This window comes from Tachyglossus aculeatus, chromosome X4 (genome assembly GCF_015852505.1).
Source record: "Tachyglossus aculeatus isolate mTacAcu1 chromosome X4, mTacAcu1.pri, whole genome shotgun sequence".
In the NCBI taxonomy this organism is placed as follows: Eukaryota; Metazoa; Chordata; class Mammalia; order Monotremata; family Tachyglossidae; genus Tachyglossus; species Tachyglossus aculeatus.
Genome location: NC_052098.1, coordinates 42,502,996 through 42,525,594, shown reverse-complemented (window position 1 = coordinate 42,525,594; position 22,599 = coordinate 42,502,996). Strand labels below are relative to the sequence as shown.

At 44.2% G+C, this 22,599-nt stretch overlaps 1 protein-coding gene across 3 annotated transcripts in view; it reads left to right on the top strand.

The window, feature by feature from the left end:
• The window catches only part of HSD17B4 (hydroxysteroid 17-beta dehydrogenase 4), a 116,878-nt gene extending 101,755 nt beyond the window's left edge, over nt 1-15,123 (top strand). For 2 of the 3 annotated variants that reach the window (XM_038769455.1, XM_038769456.1), the window contains exons 23-24: nt 12,847-12,974; nt 14,693-15,123. In XM_038769455.1, coding sequence (XP_038625383.1) covers nt 12,847-12,974; nt 14,693-14,782 — 218 coding nt within the window. In that variant the 3' untranslated portion in view covers nt 14,783-15,123. Of the gene's footprint in view, nt 1-12,846; nt 12,975-14,692 lie in introns of those variants that run through there. The other variant, XM_038769457.1, reaches the window with a different exon arrangement.
• Nucleotides 15,124-22,599: the final 7,476 nt, after the last annotated feature.

Below are 22,599 nucleotides of genomic sequence, written 5' to 3'. Positions count from 1 at the left end.
CATTTGCGGAAACAATGCCAAAGAAGGCAAAATAATGGTTTAGCCTTTCAAACATTATTGTCTCTGAAGGTGAAATTTAAATTTATAATATGAGCACCGACAGGACAAACGTATATCCAGAAAAACACAAGGGATGGAAACTGAAATACCTCCATGCCTCGACTAAACTTTGGAACTCCCAACTTATTTTCTCCAAAGCCACGGACGTCCATCCATCTAGGAAGACTTGGGTTACCATTGATGTTGCTGGGCTCTAAATGGTTTCATTTTCTTTTCTCCAGGCCTCCATTTAGTTCTTTTAATCAAATGGATTCTTCCAAGCCTCTTCTGACCATGCTTACTTTCTCTTTCCTGCCTTTCAGGCCCTTTCTTTGATTAAATTTGTTTCTCAGATATGTTCCTGGATGCAATAGTCCTTGGCTTGTTTTACTCAGCTTTGGACCACAATGTAAATCCTAGAAAAACATTCTGGAGCCTGAAGCTCATTACTGATTGCTTCCCTCTCTTCCCCTCACCTGTTGAACATCCCTAGCTAATACCAGGAGAGAAATGAAGGAAGCATTGGGGTAGTGAGTCATCTATGATTAAATTCCGGTCACTAGGCATTTTGTTTGTCCTAAACCTAAATGAATGCACCAAGGGAAATCCTTTGAAATGGGAAGATTTAGCTAAATGTTATTTCTGGGAAATGCTGATTAACTAGATGTAAATGTGAAGAGAAGTTAATGTTTTCCAGTGCACTCAAAATCTCTACTATGATTTAAGAAGCAATAGTCTAAGAACTAACTGCTTTTTCTCCTATATCGTTTGCTTGAACTGAGCCAGAGTAGACTGGACACCTAGAAAATCTATGTGACGTCTCTGGAATTTATGACCAGGGTATTTTTTTTTTTAAACAAAGCTGGCCTTTAACTTGTATTTTGAGAGTCCCTCGACTGTAATGAAGGAGCCAGGGGAGAAGTAAAAGGAAGCATCAGTATCATAATACCACCGCATTTCTTTTAAAAGCACTATTTTTGCGGTTAGCTACAGTCTAGAGCTGTCTTCCCGAAAATTGGAAGTGAAAGGAAATACGTTTGGGGAGATGGTGTAAGATGACTTAACTCCAATAAACCTGGAGTTGGTGGCTGAACAGGAGAGAGTGTAGTGGATCCCTGGCCTGTGCTTTTCAGCAGGGTCCATTACCTCCAACATACCAGGTGAAACTTGGACCAAACTCTGCATAAACAACAACCACGTTTGCTGTACGAGGCTGTGGGATGTTTGCTGTGGAAAGTAGCATGGCATAGGGGCTAGAACACGGTCCTGGGAGTCAGAAGGTCACAAGTTCTAATCCCGGCTCTGCCACTTGTCTGCTGTGTGACCTTGGGAAAGTCACTTCTCTGTACCTCAGTTACCTCATCTGTAAAATGGGGATTGAAACTATTAGCCCCATGTGGGACAGGGACTCTGTCCAACCCAATTTGCTTGTATCCACTCCAGCACTTAGTACAGCTACTCACTTCACCTCTCTGTGCCTCAGTTACCTCTTCTGTAAAATGGGGATTTTAAGTGTGTGAGTCCCATGTGGGGCATGGACTGTGTCCGACCTGATTAGCTTGTATCTATCTTGTATCAAACACTATGTTAAGCACTTGTGAGAGTGCAATATAACAGAGGTGGAAGACCCGTTCCCTGCCCACGAGGAGCTTACAGTCTAGAGGGTTTAGACATACATGAACATAAAGGGTGGATATATACATATATAGAGAAGCAGCGTGACTCAGTGGAAAGAGCACGGGCTTGGGAGTCGGAGGTCATGGGTTCAAATCCCAGCTCAGTTGCTTGTCAGCTGTGTGACTTGGGGCAAGTCACTTCACTTCTCTGTGCCTGTTACCTCATCTGTAAAATGGGGATCAAGACTGTGAGCCCCACATCAATCAATCAATCAATCGTATTTATTGAGTGCTTACTGTGTGCAGAGCACTGTACTAAGTGCTTGGGAAGTACAAGTTGGCAACATATAGAGACAGTCCCTACCCAACAGTGGGCTCACAGTCTAGAAGGGGGAGACAGAGAACAAAACCAAACATATTAACAAAATAAAATAAATAGAATAGATATGTACAAATACAATAGAGTAAGAAATATGTACAAACATATATACATATATACAGGTGCTGTGGGGAAGGGAAGGAGGTAAGGGAGGGGGGATGGAGATCTCCTCACCGTACCTCGTTCTCGCCTGTCCCGCCATCGAACCCCGGCCCACGTCATCCCCCGGGCCTGGAATGCCCTCCCTCTGCCCATCTGCCAAGCTAGCTCTCTTCCTCCCTTCAAGGCCCTACTGAGAGCTCACCTCCTCCAGGAGGCCTTCCCAGACTGAGCCCTTTCTTTCCTCTCCCCCTCGTCCCCCCTCCATCCCCCCCATCTTACCTCCTTCCCTTCCCCTCAGCACCTGTATATATGTATATATGTCTGTACATATTTATTACTCTATTTATTTATTTTACTTGTACATATCTATTCTATTTATTTTATTTTGTTAGTATGTTTGGTTTTGTTCTCTGTCTCCCCCTTTTAGACTGTGAGCCCACTGTTGGGTAGGGACTGTCTCTATGTGTTGCCAACTTGTACTTCCCAAGCACTTAGTACAGTGCTCTGCACACAGTAAGCGCTCAATAAGTACAATTGATTGATTGAGAGGAAGGAGGGGCTCAGTCTGGGAAGGCCTCCTGGAGGAGGTGAGCTCTCAATAGGGCCTTGAAGGGAGGAAGAGAGCTAGCTTGGCGGATGTTGGGAGGGAGGGCATTCCAGGCCAGGGGGAGGACGTGGGCCGGGGGTCGACAGCAGGACAGGCGAGAACGAGGCACGGTGAGGAGATTAGCGGCAGAGGAGCGGAGGGTGCGGGCTGGGCTGGAGAAGGAGAGAAGGGAGGTGAGGTAGGCACATGGGGCAACCTGATCACCTTGTATCCTCCCCAGCGCTTAAAACAGTGCTTTGCACATAATAAGCACTTAACAAATGCCATTATTATAATTATTGTTATTATTATTCTACATAAGTACTGTGGGACTGAGGTTGGCATGAATCAAGGGTGCAAGGGCAAGGTGTGTAGTTCCTAGGCACTTTGATACACAAGTACAGTGTTAAGCGCTTAGTACAGTGCTCTGCACACAGTAAGCGCTCAATAAATATGATTGATTGATTTTTCACCTCCACAATCCCCCAAAAGTACATATCTTTGTATTTGCTTCTTCCCCTTATCTGTAATTTATTTTAACATCTGTCTCCCCCAGTAGGTTGTAAGGTCCTTCCGTGTAGGAATTGCATCTGCCAACTTGTTTATATCCAAGCCGTGACCAAAACCTGCCGGTCTCAGCTCCACAACATTGCCAAGATCCGCCCTTTCCTCTCCATCCCAACCGCTACCCTGCTCATTCAAGCTCTCATCCTATCCTGTCTGGACTACTGCATCAGCCTTCTCTCTGATCTCCCATCCTCGTGTCTCTCTCCACTTCAATCCATACTTCATGCTGCTGCCCGGATTATCTTTGTCCAGAAACGATCTGGGCATATCACTCCCCTCCTCAAAAATCTCCAGTGGCTACCAATCAACCTGCGCATCAGGCAGAAACTCCTCACCCTGGGCTTCAAGGCTCTCCATCACCTCGCCCCCTCCTACCTCACCTCCCTTCTCTCCTTCTACAGCCCAGTCCGCACCCTTCGCTCCTCCACCGCTGATCTCCTCACCGTACCTCGCTCTCACCTGTCCCGCCATCGATCCCTGGTCCACGTCATCCCCCGGGCCTGGAATGCCCTCCCTCTGCCCATCCGCCAAGCTAGCTCTCTTCCTCCCTTCAAGGCCCTGCTGAGAGCTCACCTCCTCCAGGAGGCCTTCCCAGACTGAGCCCCTTCCTTCCTCTCCCCCTCATCCCCCTCTCCATCCCCCCCATCTTACCTCCTTCCCTTCCCCACAGCACCTGTAGATATGTATATATGTTTGTACATATTTTTTACTCTATTTATTTATTTTATTTGTACATATCTATTCTATTTATTTTATTTTGTTAGTATGTTTGGTTTTGTTCTCTGTCTCCCCCTTTTAGACTGTGAGCCCACTGTTGGGTAGGGACTGTCTCTATATGTTGCCAATTTGTACTTCCCAAGCGCTTAGTACAGTGCTCTGCACATAGTAAGCGCTCAATAAATACGATTGATGATGATGATTTCACTCTCCCAACTGCTCAGTACAGTGCTCTGTATCCAGCAAGCACTTAATACCGTTAATTGATAGAATGATCCCTTCCCGCAAAGATCTTGTTATCTAGCTGGGGAGACACTAAAATGATTTACAGATTGGAGAATGCAATGGAGTGTGAAGTTGTGCACATATATGTTACAGGGGGTTCTGAATACTTAAAATACTTAAATACTGAATACTGAATACTTAAAGAGAAGCAGCGTGGCTCAGTGGAAAGAGCACGGGCTTTGGAGTCAGAGGTCATGGGTTCAAATCCCGACTCCACCAATTGTCAGCTTTGTGACTTTGGACAAGTCACTTAACTTCTCTGTGCCTCAGTTACCTCATCTGTAAAGTGGGGATTAAGATTGTGAGTCCCCCGTGGGACAACCTGATCACCTTGTAACCACCCCAGTGCTTAGAACGGTGCTTTGCATATAGTAAGCGCTTAGTAAGTGCCATCATTATTAAATGCTTAGGTGGCATGGAAATGCCAACATGGTGGTTGGAGATATAAAGTAGAGAGATTTGAAATCAATCAGTGTATTACACCTAGTCACGCTCAATAATGTTGGCACTCAATAAATACTATTATGTGTTTATTAAGCACTTACTGTGTGCAGAGCACTGTACTAAGTGCTTGGGAAAGTACAATAGAACAGTAAGCAGACACATTCCCTGCCCACAATGAGCTTTCAGTGTAGAGTGGGGAGGCAGACATCAATACAAATAAATAACAGATATGTACTTAAGCGCTGTGGGGATGAAAGGGGGGAAGAACAAAGGGAGCAAGTCAGGACACCGCAGAAGGGGGTGGGCGAAGAGGAAATGGGGGTGGGGGGGCTAGTCTGTGAAGGCCTCTTGGAGAAGATATCACTACTACTTCTAGAAGTTGTCTACCAGGTAGTAATTGAATCAATGACCCATATCTGCAAAAGTTAGCTGATGGCAAGATACCACTAATAGAATTCATTGAAGCTGTGTGGTGATACAGGGAGAATATGTGATAGCAGGATACTAAGATATCCTGCTGTATTAGGAACTGAAGAGACTTGCCAAAGGTAGAATGGACAGGAGAAACAATTTTAAGATAAAATAAAGGATTACCACCAACAAGACAAATAGTTAGGAACTGTTGAAGGCCACAGTATCCTGCATCTTGCCTATTCATTCATTCATTCAGTCGTATTTATTGAGTGCTTACTGTGTGCAGAGCACTGTACTAAGCGCTTGGGAAGTACAAGATGGTAACATATGGAGACGGTCCCTACCCAACCGCGGGCTCACAGGTTAATGAGGAATTGGGCAACTCTTTTGGAAAAAAGTCCTGGTCAGAGTGAGATTGAGTGATAGACAAAAATGGAAAGCATCATCATCTAGTGGATAGAGCATGGGCCTGGGAGCTTAAATCCCCCACATCCTCCAAGTCTTCCTTTTTAACCTTTGGCAAAAGTAGCTGCTTCTTGCTTTAATCGAGTTGTTCTTCCCCTTGAAAAGATGTCAGGGAAACTTTATCTAGTCCAAAGTTTGGCTTTTACACTAGGGAGTGAAGAAGAAACAAAGGAATGAGATTGATAGTTATAAAATAGAAAATTGAATTGGCAAAGCACATCCTATCATAGCATTCTTCAGAGCAATCAGCAAATAGTTGACAGTTGGTATTTCAGAGTACGTTATTTGGCAGGGTATTTGCTGTAGGAAATGGGACTCCATAACTAGTTCTTTTGAAGAATTGCTGAGTTTATGAGGGACAAGATGACATTTGTGGCTAAGATTTCCAATGTCATTTATAACACTATTATAAGACTGACTTAATTCACAAGGTCAACAGAATCGGCGTCCTCTGCTGAGAGCCCCTTCTTGTGATCCATGAAGGACACAGCACAGAGTCACATACTATTCGCTGGAAAACTGAAAAGAAATTTTCAGAAGTTACTATTCTGCTGTAATGACCCATCCCTGTTCATGTGGCAAAACATCAATCCCTGTCCTGCGATGATAGTTCTGGGAGTGAGTCTAATAAAACCAGATATGGACTGTGGATGATCAGCGTTTCTTTCCATGACTGCATTTTCATCAATATCTGCATAGGCAAATCATGGTCCTCTTTTTCCTTGCTTTAAGGTAGAATGTTGAGTTTCCTTGTACATTGAAATCCACATTTTTGGTTAAGCAGTGTCATCACGAACTGAGGAGCGCTGTGGGCAGAAACCTGCTTTAATTCTGCCCTTTCATCAACCCACGATACTTCTCCATCCTATTGTCTCCTCTTTGCCCATGACAGCTGTTTCAGATGTTTAACTGCCTCCTCAAACCCCCTGCCCCCTCCCCCCGACCAACTCATGCCCCTAGTCACCAGGCCACGTACTTCATCGATTAGAATTGAAACCCTTAGGTGTTGTCTCCCTAATATTTCCTGTTCCTCTCTAGTCTCTTCCTCCCCTGGCCCCCGCTCTGACTCTCTCATCCTTCTCAGGAGTATTTATTTCAAAAGAAGATCTCCTGCCTTTTCTCTCCTACCTGTGCTTCTTGAACCCATCCCTTCTCACTATCTCAAATCAATCAATCAATCAATCAATCGTATTTATTGAGCGCTTACTATGTGCAGAGCACTGTACTAAGCGCTTGGGAAGTACAAATTGGCATCACATAGAGACAGTCCCTACCCAACAGTGGGCTCACAGTCTAAAAGGGGGAGACAGAGAACAGAACCAAACATACCAACAAAATAAAATAAGTAGGATAGAAATGTACAAGTAAAATAAATAAATAAATAAATAAATAGAGTAATAAATATGTACAACCATATATACATATATACAGGTGCTGTGGGGAAGGGAAGGAGGCAAGAAGGGGGGATGGAGAGGGGGACGAGGGGGAGAGGAAAGAAGGGGCTCAGTCTGGGAAGGCCTCCTGGAGGAGGTGAGCTCTCAGCAGGGCCTTGAAGGGAGGAAGAGAGCTAGCTTGGCGGATGGGCAGAGGGAGGGCATTCCAGGCCCGGGGGATGACGTGGGCCGGGGGTCGATGGCGGGACAGGCGAGAGCGAGGTACAGTGAGGAGATTAGTGGTGGAGGAGCGGAGGGTGCGGGCTGGGCAGTAGAAGGAGAGAAGGGAGGTGAGGTAGGAGGGGGCGAGGTGATGGAAAGCCTTGAAGCCCAGGGTGAGGAGTTTCTGCCTGATGCGCAGATTGATCGGTAGCCATTGGAGGTTTTTGAGGAGGGGAGTAATATGTCCAGAGCATTTCTGGACAAAGATAATCCGGGCAGCAGCATGAAGTATGGATTGAAGTGGAGAGAGACACGAGGATGGGAGATCAGAGAGAAGGCTAGTGCAGTAGTCCAGACGGGATAGGATGAGAGCTTGAATTAGCAGGGTAGCAGTTTGGATGGAGAGGAAAGGGCGGATCTTGGCAATGTTGCGGAGCTGAGACCGGCAGGTTTTGGTGACGGCTTGGATGTGAGGGGTGAATGAGAGAGCAGAGTCGAGGATGACACCAAGGTTGCGGGCTTGTGAGACGGGAAGGATGGTAGTGCCGTCAACAGAGATGGGAAAGTCAGGGAGAGGACAAGGTTTGGGAGGGAAGACAAGGAGCTCAGTCTTCGACATGTTGAGCTTTAGGTGGCGGGCGGCCATCCAGATGGAGATGTCCTGAAGGCAGGAGGAGATGCGAGCCTGGAGGGAGGGGGAGAGAGCAGGGGCAGAGATGTAGATCTGGGTGTCATCAGCGTAGAGATGATAGTTGAAGCCGTGGGAGCGAATGAGGTCACCAAGGGAGTGAGTGTATATTGAGAACAGAAGGGGACCAAGCACTGAACCTTGGGGAACCCCCACAGTAAGAGGATGGGAGGGGGAGGAGGAGCCTGCAAAAGAGACTGAGAAAGAACGACCGGAGAGATAAGAGGAGAACCAGGAGAGGACGGAGTCTGTGAAGCCAAGGTCAGATAACGTGTGGAGGAGAAGGGGGTGGTCCACAGTGTCAAAGGCAGCTGAGAGGTCGAGGAGGATTAGGACAGAGTATGAGCCGTTGGATTTGGCAATCTCAAAGCATTTGCCTTCCTCCCTTCTTCCCTCTCTGATGACTGTCTTCAGCCACTCACTTTCTAATGGCTTCTTTCCTATTGCTTTCAAACCTGCTCGTGTCTCCCCAGCCTAAAAAAAATCTTCCCTTGTCTCCACAGCTCCCGCCAGTTATTGCCCCATCTTCCTCCTACCATTCCTCTCCAAATTCCTTGAGTGAGTTCTGTACACTCACTGCTTCCACTTCCTCTCCTCCAACTCTTTCCTTCACCCCATGCAATCTGGCTTCTGCCCCCTCCACTCCACAGAAATGGCCCTCTTTAAGGTCACCAGTGACCTCCTTCTTGCCAAATCCAATGGCCTCTCCTCCATCCTCTCCTCTTCAACCTCTCAGCTTCTTTCGACACTGTAGACCACCCCCTTCTCCTGGAAATATTAGCCAACCCTGGCTTCACTGGCACTTTCCTCTCCTGGCTATCCTCCTATCTCTCTGGCTGCTCATTCTTACTCTCTGTCACAGGTTCCTCCTTTGCCTCACACTCTTTAGCTTCAAGGTTCAGTTCTGGGTTCCCTTTTCTCCTTCAACACCTACTCCCTTGGAGAACTCATTTATTCCCACGACTTCAACTCTCATCTTTTTGCAGGTGCTTACCAAATCTACCTCTCCATCTCAGATGTCTCTCCTTCTGTGCAGTCTCACATTTCCTTCTGCCTTCAGGACATCTCTTCTTGCATGTCCTGCCATCACCTCAGACTAAAAATGTCCAAACAGAACTCTTCATCTTCCCACTCAAGCCCTGTCCTCCCCATGACTATCCTATCACTATAGACAGCACCACCATCCTCCCTGTCTCACAATCCTGTAATCTTGGCATTATCCTCTAGTCATCTATAATAATAATAATAGCGATTTTTTATGCACTATGTGCCAGGCACTGTACTAAGCAGTGGGGTGGATACAAGCAAATTGGATTGGATACAGTCCCTGTCCAACATGGGGCTCACAGTCTTAATCCCCATTTTACAGATGAGGTAACCAAGACCCAGAGAAGTGAAGTGGCTTGCCCAATGTCACAAAGCAGACAAGTGGCTGAGTCAAGATTAGAACCCATGACCTTCTGTTTCTCACACCCGTGCTCTATCCACTGTGCCACACTAATCATTGTATTTGTTAAGCACTTGGTATGTGTCAGGCATTATATTAAGTGCTGGGGTAGATACAAGGTAGTTGGGTTGGACAACTGTCCCAATTGTTCCTGTCCCATATTCATTCATTCATTCCAATTATCATATTTATTGAGCGCTTACTGTGTGCAGAGCACTGTACTAAGCGCTTGGGAAGTACAAGTCGGCAACATATAGAGACGGTCCCTACCCAACAACGGGCTCACAATCTAAAAGGGGGAGACAGGCAACAAAACATGTAGTCAAGGTGTCAAAATCGTCAGAACAAATAGAATTATGGCTATATGCACATCGTTAACAAAATAAATAGAATAGTAAAGCAGCATGGCTCAGTGGAAAGAGCCCAGGCTTTGGAGTCAGAGGTCATGGGTTCAAATCTTGGCTCTTCCAACTGCCAGCTGTGTGACTTTGGGCAAGTCACTTAACTTCTCTGTGCCTCAATCCCTCATCTGTAAAATGGGGATTAAGATTGTGAGCCCACCGTGGGACATCCTGATCACCTTGTAACCTCCCCAGCACTTAGAACAGTGCTTTGCATATAGTAAGTGTTTAATAAATGCTATTATTATTATTATTATGTAATAAAATAGAGTAATAAGTCTGTACAAATATATACAAGTGCTGTGGGGAGGGTAAGGAGGTAGGGCAGGGGGGATGGGGAGGAGGAGAGGAAAAAGGGGGCTCAGTCTGGGAAGGCCTTCTGGAGTAAGTGAGCTCTCAGTAGGGCTTTGAAGGGAGGAAGAGAGATAGTTTGGCGGATGTGTGGAGGGAGGGCATTCCAGGCCAGGGGAAGGATGTGGGCCAGGGGTCGATGGCAGGACAGGCAAGAATGAGGCACAGTGAGGAGGTTAGCGGCAGAGGAGTGGAGGGCGCGGGCTGGGCTGTAGAAGGAGAGAATGGAGGTGAGGTAGGAGGGGGGGCGAGGTGATGGAGAGCCTTGTAGCCGAGACTGAGGAGTTTTTGCTTCATTCGTAGGTTGACAGGCAACCACTGGAGATTTTTGAGGAGAGGACTGACATGCCCAGAGCGTTTCTGTATAAAGATGATCCGGGCTGCAGAGTGAAGTATAGACTGAAGCGGGGAGAACAGAAACTGACACAGAAACTCCTTACGATAAGCTTAAGACACTGTCAGCTCTCCCCTTCCTATCTAACCTCACTGCTCTCCTACAACCCAGCCCACACACTTCGCTCCTCTAACACCAATCTATTCACTGTACCTTGATCTTATCTAACCCACCATTGACCCTTTATCCTTGTTCTCCCTTGGGACTGGACTCCTTCCCTCTTAAATCTGACAGTCCATTACTCTCCTCAGCTTCAAAGCCTTCCTAAGATCATAGTTCCTTCAGGAGGCCTTCCCAGACTAAGCCCTTTATTTCTCTTCCCCATCCTCCCCTCTGCATCAATTATGAATTTGGCCGTGTTCCTTAAATACTCGGATACTCACCTCAGCTCCACAATATTTATGCAAATGTTCTTATAGTCTACTATTTCCTAATCTATTGCCCGTCTCTCCCTGTGGACTGTAAACTTGCTGTGGGCAGGAATTGTGCCTCCTAACTCTGTTGTAATGTACTTTCTCCCATGTTTAGTATAGTGCTTTGTACACAGGAAGTGCTCAGTAAGTACCATTGATTGATTGATTAAGTGGGGAATCAGCATTGGGCAGTGGAAGGACACCAGTGCAAAAGTTGTGGGACCCAGCTTTGAGTGTGAACTCTGCCAGCTGCTGCCAGGTCACTTCACCTCTCTGTCCCTCAGTTTCCTTATCTGCAAAATGGAATTAGTAATAATTGCCCTTTCCACCTACCTCACAGGATTGTTGTGAGGGCAAAAATGGGATAAGTACTGTGAGCGTGCCTGGAGAAAGAAGCTCTATATAGTCAGTCAGTCCTATTTATTGAGTGCTTACTGTGTGCAGAGCACTGTACTAAGCACTTGGGAGAGTACAATATAACAATAAACAGACACATTCCCTGCCCACAGCAAGCTTACAGTCTAGAGACCAGGGTATTATTATCCATCTTAATACTGTTATTTCAAACGGAAAAAGAAATCCCTATGAAATAAATAGATAAACTGGGAGCACTAAGATGGCTGAGAAAATGGCAGGAAAGGGAAGCCCTCCAGAAGGAGATGCTTTTGAGGACTTTGAAAGAGGGAAGGAATGTGGTTTGGGGACTGAAGTTTGTAATTGGAGTGTCCCTCCTTCCCTGCATTCCAGGCCTGTTGGAAAGGGTCTTCAATCACACCACTTAGGCAATGATTTAAACCCTAACCCTGTTGATGTAGTCTTTCAATTGTTTGCAAACTATCTTCTCCCAATTCTCCATTACTCACTAAAACAATGGTTGACACAGCACTATTTTTTGATAACACAAGCGTTTCCAAGAGCACAACTGTCACATTGAAACGGGAATGACAGGGCTTATAAATGGAAAATCTGCTGTCTTTCCAAGTGTTTGTCATCTTTAGAAACACTGTAGCCTGTTGTCCGAGTTTACAAATCCTATGGCTTCGAGCTGCTGTCACTTCTGATGTAAATAGATTTGCTAACGCAAAATTCTTGTGTACACTTTACAGTGTCATTCATTAATTCAGTGATATTTATTGAGTGCTTACTGTGTGCAGAGCACTGTACTAAGTGCTTGGAAAGTACAATTCAGCAATGAAGAGAGAAAATCCCTGCCTACACCGGGCTTACAGTCTAGAGGGAATAATAGTGCTATTTAAGCGCTTACTATGTGCCAAGCGCTGGAGTAGATAAAGGTAATCAGGTTGTCCCATTTGGGGCCCACAGTCTTAATCCCCATTTTACAGATGAGGTAACTAAGGCACAGAGAAGTTAAGTGGCTTGCCCAAGGTCACACAGCAGACAAATGGCAGAGTGGGGATTAGAACCCATGACATCTGACTCCCAAGCCCGTGCTCTTTCTGCATACTTACCTGCCTACTTGTTGATTGCACCCACTGCTCTAGCTGGAACCCAACTGAGAGAAACAGTTGGTCTAGTGGAAAGAAAACAGGCCCAGGAGTCAGAGGACCTGGGTTCTAATCCCTGCTCTGCCACTTGTCTGCTGTGTGACCTTGGGCAAATCACTTCTCTATGCCTCAGATACCTCATCTATAAAATGGGGGATTAAGACCTAATAAATAACAAAAAGAATCAGCACCTCTAAAAAAAGAGAATTGGTGGACCTCTTTCAGGGATGGGCATGTGTTTCATTAGACTCTTTTTTGGGAAAAAGAAATCCAAAGCAGTAGGCGTTGTAGTGAAGAGTTTTCAAAATGGCAGTAATTGCCAAATCTGGATATGGGTAAATCAGTCACAGAAGCACAACAGTTTATATTTCTGCTTATGCTCATAGAGAGAAGCAAAGCCACATACACTAATTTTCTATTTTCCTTTCCTCTCCCTAGCTATTGACCTAAAAAATGGCTCTGGAGAAGTGTACCAAGGACCAGCAAGAGTTCCTACTCAGGCAACCTTCACCCTCTCAGATGAAGATTTTGTGAACATCTTTGCGGGAAGACTTAATCCCCAGCAGGTAAAAACGTCTCTGTGTTAAGTTTCAATTTTCATCCCTTCTGGGGAAAGTTGGAATTTTGAAGCAGATACAAGTTGACTTCCAGCATTCCTCAAGTAAAAAAAAAAAAATAAAAGGGGGCACATGTCTTGGTCAAGACTGTTTCAAAAGCCTGGAAAGATGCAAAATAATTTTTGGAACCAGGATTTCAGCTACTGGGTGGTTTACCCTGTCTATATCTGGCCCCGAGATGAAGTATTCAGTATTAGGAAGTTTCACTCTGCTCTTATGAGACTCTCCAGAGAAAGCTTACAGCTCTGTTTAGAGCTATAGGCTTCTAAGCTCCTCCTGTAGACTGTTCAGCCCTGTAGACGTGATCCCTGCCTTGTGGACACGGGTCACGTTAACTTTTGTAGTGTACTTTCCTAAGAGCTTAGTACAATGCTCTGAACACAGTAAGTGTTCGATAAATAATAATAATAATGATGGCATTTATTAAGCACTTACTATGTGCAAAGCACTGTTCTAATCAGCTAGGGTTTTCAAAGAACTTGGCCACTCATGTGCTGTTAGTGTCCAGGGATCCTTGACAGTCAGATGAGAATCTAGAAAAAGGGCTCATGCATTCCTTTAACATGCCATATGCAACCAAAATGCTGAGCTCTCTTCTTCCGTCTGACATAGTAGGAGAAATGGGCCAACAGGTTTCCTCCCCAACTTTACACAGCTCATTCTTTTCAACATTCACTCTCTTGATTACTCTGTGCCCTTTCAGGAGGCATCATGGTGTCCCAGCGGAGGACTGTGGGTGCCCCCATTTTGAGCCTTGGCTGGGCAGTCTTATCACCCACAAAGCCAGCCCTGGGCCGACCTCATCTTTCAGCACCCTAGATTCATTCCTCTTTGGAGCATAACCAGAGCGTATCAGGCCTAGATCCCCAAGCCCTGGATTGCCATGAGGGGGCACACTCTGCACAATGCTCTGCACACAAATTGATTGATTTCTGCTTGGGAGACTGTTCACTCCTTTTACTTGAGTGGGGAAATATTAGGCCAAGTGACATGATGGGATTTGTCCAAAACCACCCAGTAAATCAATGACATGGGCAAAATTAGAGTAGCCAGGCCTTCTTGTCTTCCACCTGCTGTTTGGTTGTTGAGATCCAACACCTCTTGTTTGTTAAGGGCATCAAAATTTAGGCATGTTTGTTCTGAACTGTTCTGGGTCAAAGCTCCTGTTTCAGTTATTCCAGAGTTCAGAATTTAAAACCAGCCCTGCATACACAACTTCTAAAAAAGGTAATTTCCGGGGTGTTTGCATGAAAATGTTTATTGGAGTAAATTGAAACCAAGCTTAAGAACAATGACCATGTCATCCAGACATTTCAAGGAGAAGGTTTAACAATGGCCTGGAGGAACCATGTTATCAGCACTGCATCAAGCATTCACAAACAATTACACCCCCCCCCCACCCCCTCTTTAAAAACGGAGGGAAGAAGTTTGGCTTATGCCAAATCTTGAAAGCATTTTGTTTTCATTCCAGCCTGTTCAGTCAGAGATGGAAGCTATTCAGTAACAGACACATCCCAGGAAGGTGGTTTGGTTTCTCCATTAATCTGTTATGCCTGGGGATATGCAGTCTGGTTTAACCGAATGTTGGTCTGGAGAGTAGGATTCAGGAAGAACAAAAAGAACCCAAAGGAAGCCTTCTTTTTCTTTTCTCCATTTCTCTCTCCTAGGCATTCTTTAATGGGAGAATCAAGGTCAAAGGTAACCTCATACTTGCCCAGAAGCTGGATGTGATTCTGAAGACTTATTCCAAGCTTTGAAATCCATTCTCACCTGCCACTTCGCAAGGAAGATTTAAAAAATGTCTCTTCACCAAACCCCTCCTGTGAAATCCAGTAGCAAAGCTCAGAAATAATATTAGGGGGGATTTGCATAATAGCTTTGACTAATTTATCATTTACTTTGTTGCAGGTACTATAAATTGATTTGGAAATCATTGCCCTAAAAATGCTTTTGCCTCACTCTCCTTTTCATTTGAAATGTGCATTTGATCTTTTAGTCTGTTTATCCAAACTAATCTTTTCCCAGATTACTTCTGTGCTGATTTTCAGATAACAAAATTTATATATCGGAAAAAAATAAAACTAGCTAAATGCTGGGATGTTTTCTGTTTGTTTCAACACTTGGCCATGTTCCATTCTCTTAAGGCTGTAGGTCACTTGCCCGTGAATTTAAGAACCTTACGTTGGGGACATATCTGCCCTTGTTATCTTGGTGATCCCTTTTCCTCTGAACTTTTTTGGTGAGGGTGGTCTAGAATGAAAGGGTATCTGAAGATCTCTGCTGGTTCTTCAGGGAAATTAATCAGTCACTTACTGTGCGCAGAGCACTGTACTAAGTGCCTAGGAGAGTACAATATAACAGTTGGGAGCCATATTCCCTGCTCACAACAAAGCATTTATTAATAATAATAATAATAATAATAATGGTATTAAGTGCTTACTATGTGCCAAACACTGTTCTAAGCACTGGAGTAGGTACGAATCAATCAGGTTATCCCACGTGGGGCTCACAGTCTTAATCCCCATTTTTCAGATGAGGTAACTGAGGCACAGATAAGTTAAGTGACTTGCCCAAAGTCACACAGCTGACAAGTGGCGGAGACAGAATTAGAACCCACGTCCTCTGACTCCCAAGCCCATGCTCTTTCCATTAAGCCACACTGCTTCTCATTTGTGCCCATTAAGTGAGAAATCACTGTCTTGTCCTAAGTGGTTGTTCACACTTTGATTTGCAGATCAGAAGTAGCTTGTTAAAGTGTGTTGAAGTTCATTTCAAATGATTCGAAGTAACTGTTGAAAACGTGAAAGTTCGGAACTTTCAAATCAAGGAGATATTGTTTTAGGTTCTCTAGAAACCAGTCGTATTTCAGCTATGGTGACTCTACTAAGGAGAGTTGGGTAAAGATTATAAGTGATTCCTTGTACAATAAAAAAAGACCAAGATGAGTGGATTAAGGGAAGATTAAGGAGGAGATTCTGCGTCGCACTGAATATGCAGTCTTTACATACTGAAGAGTTCAGGGTGAAGTCATTTTTCTGAAGCAATTTTGAATTTTGTTACAGTGGCTGGTGAAAATAAAACCATGTACATGGGACATTAAACTAGCCCCTCCAGCAGTTCCCAAGTCTGTCACGACTCCCCCAGAAGGCCAGAACCTGGACCCAGGACTGAATCCCCCTTCATCTAGGGGGAGGAGAAGACAATGTGGGTGGGTAAGCTCCCCGAGGGAAGGAATTGTGTTTTTTTACCCTATTGTACTCTCCCAAGTGCTTCGTACAGTGTTCTGGACATAGTAGGCATTCAGTTTCTACTGATGTGTGTGAATGTGTTTATGGTAATAGAAGGGGGAATAAGTGTGGATTAGCTGCGTCCTGTTTACCTATGTCTATCTTGTGAACCCAATCCCTTTTCAGTCCCGTTTTATCTCCAGGCGTTGCTTATTCCTTCTCCGGATCCCACCTCCTTGTTGTCCCCTTTGTAACCTCCATGGATCCTCTCAATTCCCCATTCACCTCTTCAGCCACTGGGAAAATGCAATTCCCCAGCCAGACAATCTTGTAATGGATCAAGTTCTTATTTTTTCCTGCCCTTGTGCCCACCACATCTACCATCCTCGGGAGGCAGAGTTTGCTTCTCAGCAAGGTTCCTCCCACCCTTTCCCCGTGCCCCCAAATCACCCTGCTTCCCATCGTCCCGGCACAAAAAAATAAAATGGATTCCTCTATTTCGGAAGTAGTAGGAGAGAGTTGTAAGGGGAGGGTCGGGAAGTAGAAGATGCCTGTAAGCAACGGAAAAGCAACCTCTCACATGCAGCAAAGGAGAGAGGATCGGTGGGGATGTTGCTCATGTGCGGCAGCTATCTGGATTGGGGTTCCTCCATTGTGGAAAGTGGGGGGGGCCAGGACCAGATAAAGTGGAGGGACTAGGAAAAAAGAGAAGGTGGGGGGGACCAGGAAAATAAAGAGAAACTCTGTTCCATTTTAGGCCAACTCTTTTTCATTACGGACTTGTTTCAGACTCGCTTATTGCTCCTCACCATTACCTAGACCTGTTCCCTGTACTTCTAATGAACTAAACCAAGAAGCAGCATGGCTTAGTGGAAAGAGCCCTGGCTTGGGAGTCAGAGGATGTGGGTTCTAATCCCAGCTCTGCCACTTGTCAGCTGTGTGACTTTAGGCAAGTCACTTAACTTCTCTGTGCCTCAGTTCCCTCATCTGTAAAATGGGGATTAAAAGTGTGAGCCCCACGTGGGACAACCTGATTACCCTTGTATCCACCCCAGTGCTTAGAACAGTGCTTGGCACATAGTAAGCACTTAACAAATACCATAATAATAATAATTATTCTCTCCAGAAGATATTCACTTTCTCGTTGTCCCCCTGAGAAGCAGTGTGGCCTAATGGAAAAATGGAAAAAGCACAGGCCTGTGAGGGGACCTGGGTTCCAATCCCAGTTCCACCATTTCTCTTATGTGTGACCTTGGGCAAGTCACTTCACTTCTCGGTGCCTCAGTTACCTCATCTGTAATTGGGGATTAAGACTGTAAACCCCATGTGGGATAGGGACTGTGTCCTACCTGATTAGCTTGTATCTGCCCCAGTGCTTAGTACAGTGCCTGGCGCATAGTAAGCACTTGAGAAATACCATAAAAACTCTGCTTTTACTCTTTTATCCATTGAATATTTAACAATATGTAATCAATTTTCTCCCAATTAGATTGTAATCTCTTTGAAGGCTAAGATCTGAAACTTATTTCCACCCAATCAATTGATCAAAAGCATTTATTGAGTGCCTTTTTGATAAGAGCACTGTACTAAGCACTTAGGAGAGTACAGTAGTGTTAGATGTGACCCCCTCCCTGACCTCAAGGAGCTTACAATTTATAATAATAATAATAATAATGGTATTTGTTAAGCACTTAGTATGTTCCAGGCACTGTACTAAGCACTGGCATAGATACAAGCAAATTGGGTTGGACACAGTCTCTGTCCCATGTGGGGCTCACAGTGTTAATCCCCATTTGACAGACGAGGTGACTGAGGCATGGAGAAGTGAAGTGACTTGCGCAAGGTCACACAGCAGACACTTGGCAGAGCCAGAATTAGAACCCAGATCCTCCTGACTCCCAGGCTTGTGCTCGATCCACTAGGCCAAGAAGTGGTAACAAAATCATTTACAGATAGAAGAGAAAGTACAAATGGATATGTAGATGAGTAATGCTTAAATAGCTTGGTATGGAAGTCAATAGGTACAAAAGGGCTATGGGTGGGTGTGAGTGCATAAATGTGTAATTAGCATGTAAGGGCTGAGGTTATAGTTGAGTGAGTATGACCCGAGAAGAAGAAATATTAATTGGGGAAGGCCTTCTGGAGGAGGTGGGATGGCAGGCACTCCCAAGTGTCCAGTACAGAGCTCTGTACTCAATAGGCACTGCTGTTGATGATGACAAAGAAGAGATTTTTTTTGCCCTTAGATCTTCTTGAGGCTGTTTGCTGATAGAGGGATGGATTGGACAGTGAAAAGGCTATTATTCTGATGGGCTCATCTTCGAAATCTATAAGTGAAATAATAGGTGCTCTTGCTTCCCAGAGGAGATAAAAAGCAGTCCTGGAAATCGGTGGAAGTTACAGGCATGGATAGAAATTCCCAGAACAACAGATCATCAAGCACAAGGTGAACTAAACCAATTAAGGTGGGAGTGAGACAGTCAAGTCCTAAAATGGGGCCAAAATTAGAAAAGTCTCTTGGGAGAAAACCATTCTCAGCTGTTACTATTTTGAAAGTCACTAGAGCATAATTGAGAAAGCTTTCTGTTTTTCCAGTTCATGAAAGCTTCCTTCCAATATTACTGCTATTGTACTGAAGAGATTGATATCTAAATGGATCTGCCTGGATAGGGGAATTGAGCCATGCTCATAGTTCGGCAAGATGAGCCTTGGACATTCTTGCTATTCTGTGGTTGAATGTGGAATTTTAGAGGAACACAGATCAAAGCCTGCCTAACATTCTTTCATCATTTCCTTACTGCTTCTTAACTGTACTATAAGATTTATTAAAAGAGTATTTTAAAGATTGATCTTTAAATCTCACTGATTTTGAAACACTCGTTTTTAACTTCCTCAGATGTATTCCCTGCATTGGGAGGTATGTGTGTGTATAAACTCACCATAATAAAGAACTCAATCCCGAGTGTCTGACAATCATTTATATGTAAACATTCAGATTTCAGCTTTTGGGCTGCCTTGAAAATACGTTTGGAAAAAATGGCTTTTGATCGTTTCAATAATTTATTTCCTAGCATTAGATTTAAAGAAACATTAGAAGATGCCGAGTACGTAAGCAACGTAATTTAACCATTACTGTATATAGCAGCACCATTGATTTTAGTTGACTTTGCACCCTAATGTTTTAGTAGTTTGCTTTATGTAGTTTCTAAGTCATTTAGAGAAGCAACATGGCATAGTGGATAGAGCACAGGCCTGGGAGTTAGAAGGTGGTGGGTTCTAATCCTGACACTGCCACTTGCCTGCTGTGTGACCTAGCAGAAGTTGCTTCGCTTCTCTGTGCTTCAGTTACCTCATCTGTAAAATGGGGATTGAGACTATTAGCCCCATGTGGGACAGGGACTGTGTCCAAGCCAATTTGCTTGTAGTAGTAATAATAATAATAATAATAATAATAATAATAATGGCATTTATTAAGTGCTTACTATGTGCAAAGCACTGTTCTAAGCGATGGGGAGGTTACAAGGTGATCAGGTTGTCCCACGGGGGGCTCACAGTCTTAATCCCCATTTTACAGATGAGGTAACTGAGGCCCAGAGAAGTTGTCACTTGCCCAAAGTCACATAGCTGACAATTGGCGGAGCCGGGATTTGAAACCCATGACCTCTGACTCCAAAGCCCGTGCTCTTTTCCACTGAGCCATGCTTGTATTCACCCCAGCACTTAGTACAGTGCCCGGCAGAGAGTAAGCACTTAGCAAATACCATAATTATTATTTACCATTCACATCTTTTGAACTAAGCTAAAAATAAAAATAGTATTTGTTGAACAGCCTTTGCCCTACTGGTAGCTTGTGATTTGGTCTCATTTTGCAAAGAAGAGAATCTAGAGGAAGTTGATCTCGGGTTGTAGCCCCGGAACCACCGTTATATTTTCCATCCATTTTGAATGTAATTTTAACTCCTCAGTAAAGGCCCTGAAGAATGCATGCTATGGATTTGAAGCATTGACAGTATCTTTATTCCATACCATTGGAGTTACAACAAAATCTAAAATTGAAGGTATAAGAGGGAAGGTCTTTTACTTTGAAGGATGTATATGTAACTCCTGTACAGGGAGTTAAAAGGTATTTTGAATTTATACCATGATAGATGGTGCAGTCTTTTCACATTGGTACCTCAGTCAATCAATCAAAGCTATTTATTGAGTACTTACTGGGTGCAAAGCACTGTACTAAGCACTTGTGGCAATACAATAGAATTAGTAGATATGATCCCTGCCTTCCCAGAGGTTACAATCTAGTGGTACCTTTGATAAAGGCCTTCGCGAAGTTTCTGAATTTTTTTCCCTCTCCTCTTTAAATATTCAACCCTTTGTAGTTCTGCTATCAAAATTGTATGGTACACAAAAGCATATATTTCCTCTTGGATTAAGTTATGTATTTATATATGTCCATTAGGCATTATGAGCACCCAAGTGGCAATACCCATTCTTTATTTGGGTTATATAGCAATGTTCTCCTTTCTCTCTGGGCCATTCTCTTTTCTCCCTGGTCCCTTCATCCTTTCTCTGTTACTGAACAGACTACTTTGGGTCCACTGAAAAGTTCCAATGACTTCATATTCATCACAGACATGAACGGAATCCAGGGGCGAGGTAAAAAATGCAGCAGTGATCTTCTGAAGACATTTTTCATGACATTCATGGAGGAGGAGGCCATTTGAAATATGGAAAGCTGACTCAAATGTGAAGGCAAGGGCTTCCTGAAAGACTGTGAGGAAGTCACTATTTGTCTGCTGTTGACCTTGGGCAAGGCACTTCTCTCCCCGTGCCTCAGTTACCTCATCTGTAAAATGGGGATTCCATGCCTGTTCTCCCTCTCACATACAGTGTGAGCCCAATGTTACACCCGATGATCTTGTATTAACCCCAGTGCTTGGCACATAATAAGTGATCAACAAATACTATTATTATTATCATCATTATTGTTATCATTGTTATTATTATAGTCAAAGAGAGGAAAAGTTGCAATGTACTTAGACCTACAAGCAAGGAGGGGACTTATATTAATATACTTACATAAAGAGTATATAGTATATACTCTATATATAGTATAGAGTATATAGTATATTTATATACTTATATAGAGAGAATTAGCATGGCTCAATGGAAAGAGCATGGGCTTGGGAGTCAGAGGGCATAGGTTCAAATCCCGGCTCTGCCAATTGCCAGCCATGTGACTTTGGGCAAGTCACTTAACTTCTCTGGGCCTCAGTTACCTCATCTGTAAAATGGGGGTGAAGACTGTGAGCCCCACGTGGGACAATCTGATCACCTTGTATCCTCCCCAGCACTTAGTACAGTGCTTTGCACATAGTAAGCACTTAACAAATGCCATCATTATTATTATTATCATTATTATTTAGATGTCTGCATGGGCTTTGCCTTAACATGTAGTAAACTGAGGAAGTGTCACAGGACTTCAAAGATGCTACCTTGATCACCATCTTAAAGAAGAGAGGTGAGAGAACTGACTGCAAAAACTATCAAGATATCTCCTTGCTTTCCATTATCAGATTTTAGCCCAAATCTTCCCAGACACGCTTCTGAAGAATCTCATTAGCCATGCCCTTCCTGAATTACTGTGTAATTTCAGACCTAGGTACTGAGATGATCTTTGTAGCATGACCTAGAGAGGAAAGTGCAGAGAACAACATCCAGACCTCAGAATCATTCATAGATCCTGAAAATGCAATTGAGACCATCACCAGACCTAGATTCAGGCAACTGATAAGCCAATATGGCCACCATGAGAATTTCACCAAGATCCTACAGCTTCTTCTTTGTGGTATGGCTGGTCAAATCAGAGGTGAGGATATCACAACTAACCCTTTCCCCACCATCATCATCAGAAAAAAGCAGGGCCGTGTGGCTGTTTTAGCCCTATTTGTATTTGTTTTTTGTTTGTTTCTAATGGTATTTGTTAAGCGCTTACTATGTGCCAGGTATTGTACTAAGCACTGGGGTAGGTACAAAATAATCAGGTTGGACACAGTCCATGTCCCTCATGGGGCTCACAGTCCTAATCTCCATTTTAAGGATGAGGTAACTGAGGCACAGAGAAGTCAAGTGGCTTGCCCAAGGTCACACAGCAGACAAATGGCAGAGCCGGTATTAGAACCCAGGTCCTCTGACTCCCAGGCCCATGTTCTTTCCACTAATCCTTGCTGCTTCTCAATCTGTTCTCTGCTGCCATGTTTAAGAATAAAATGAGGAAACAGGAAGATAACAGAACAAATTTCTGATCCACCTGGAAACTTCCAACTCAGAAGGCTGTGAACAATATTCAA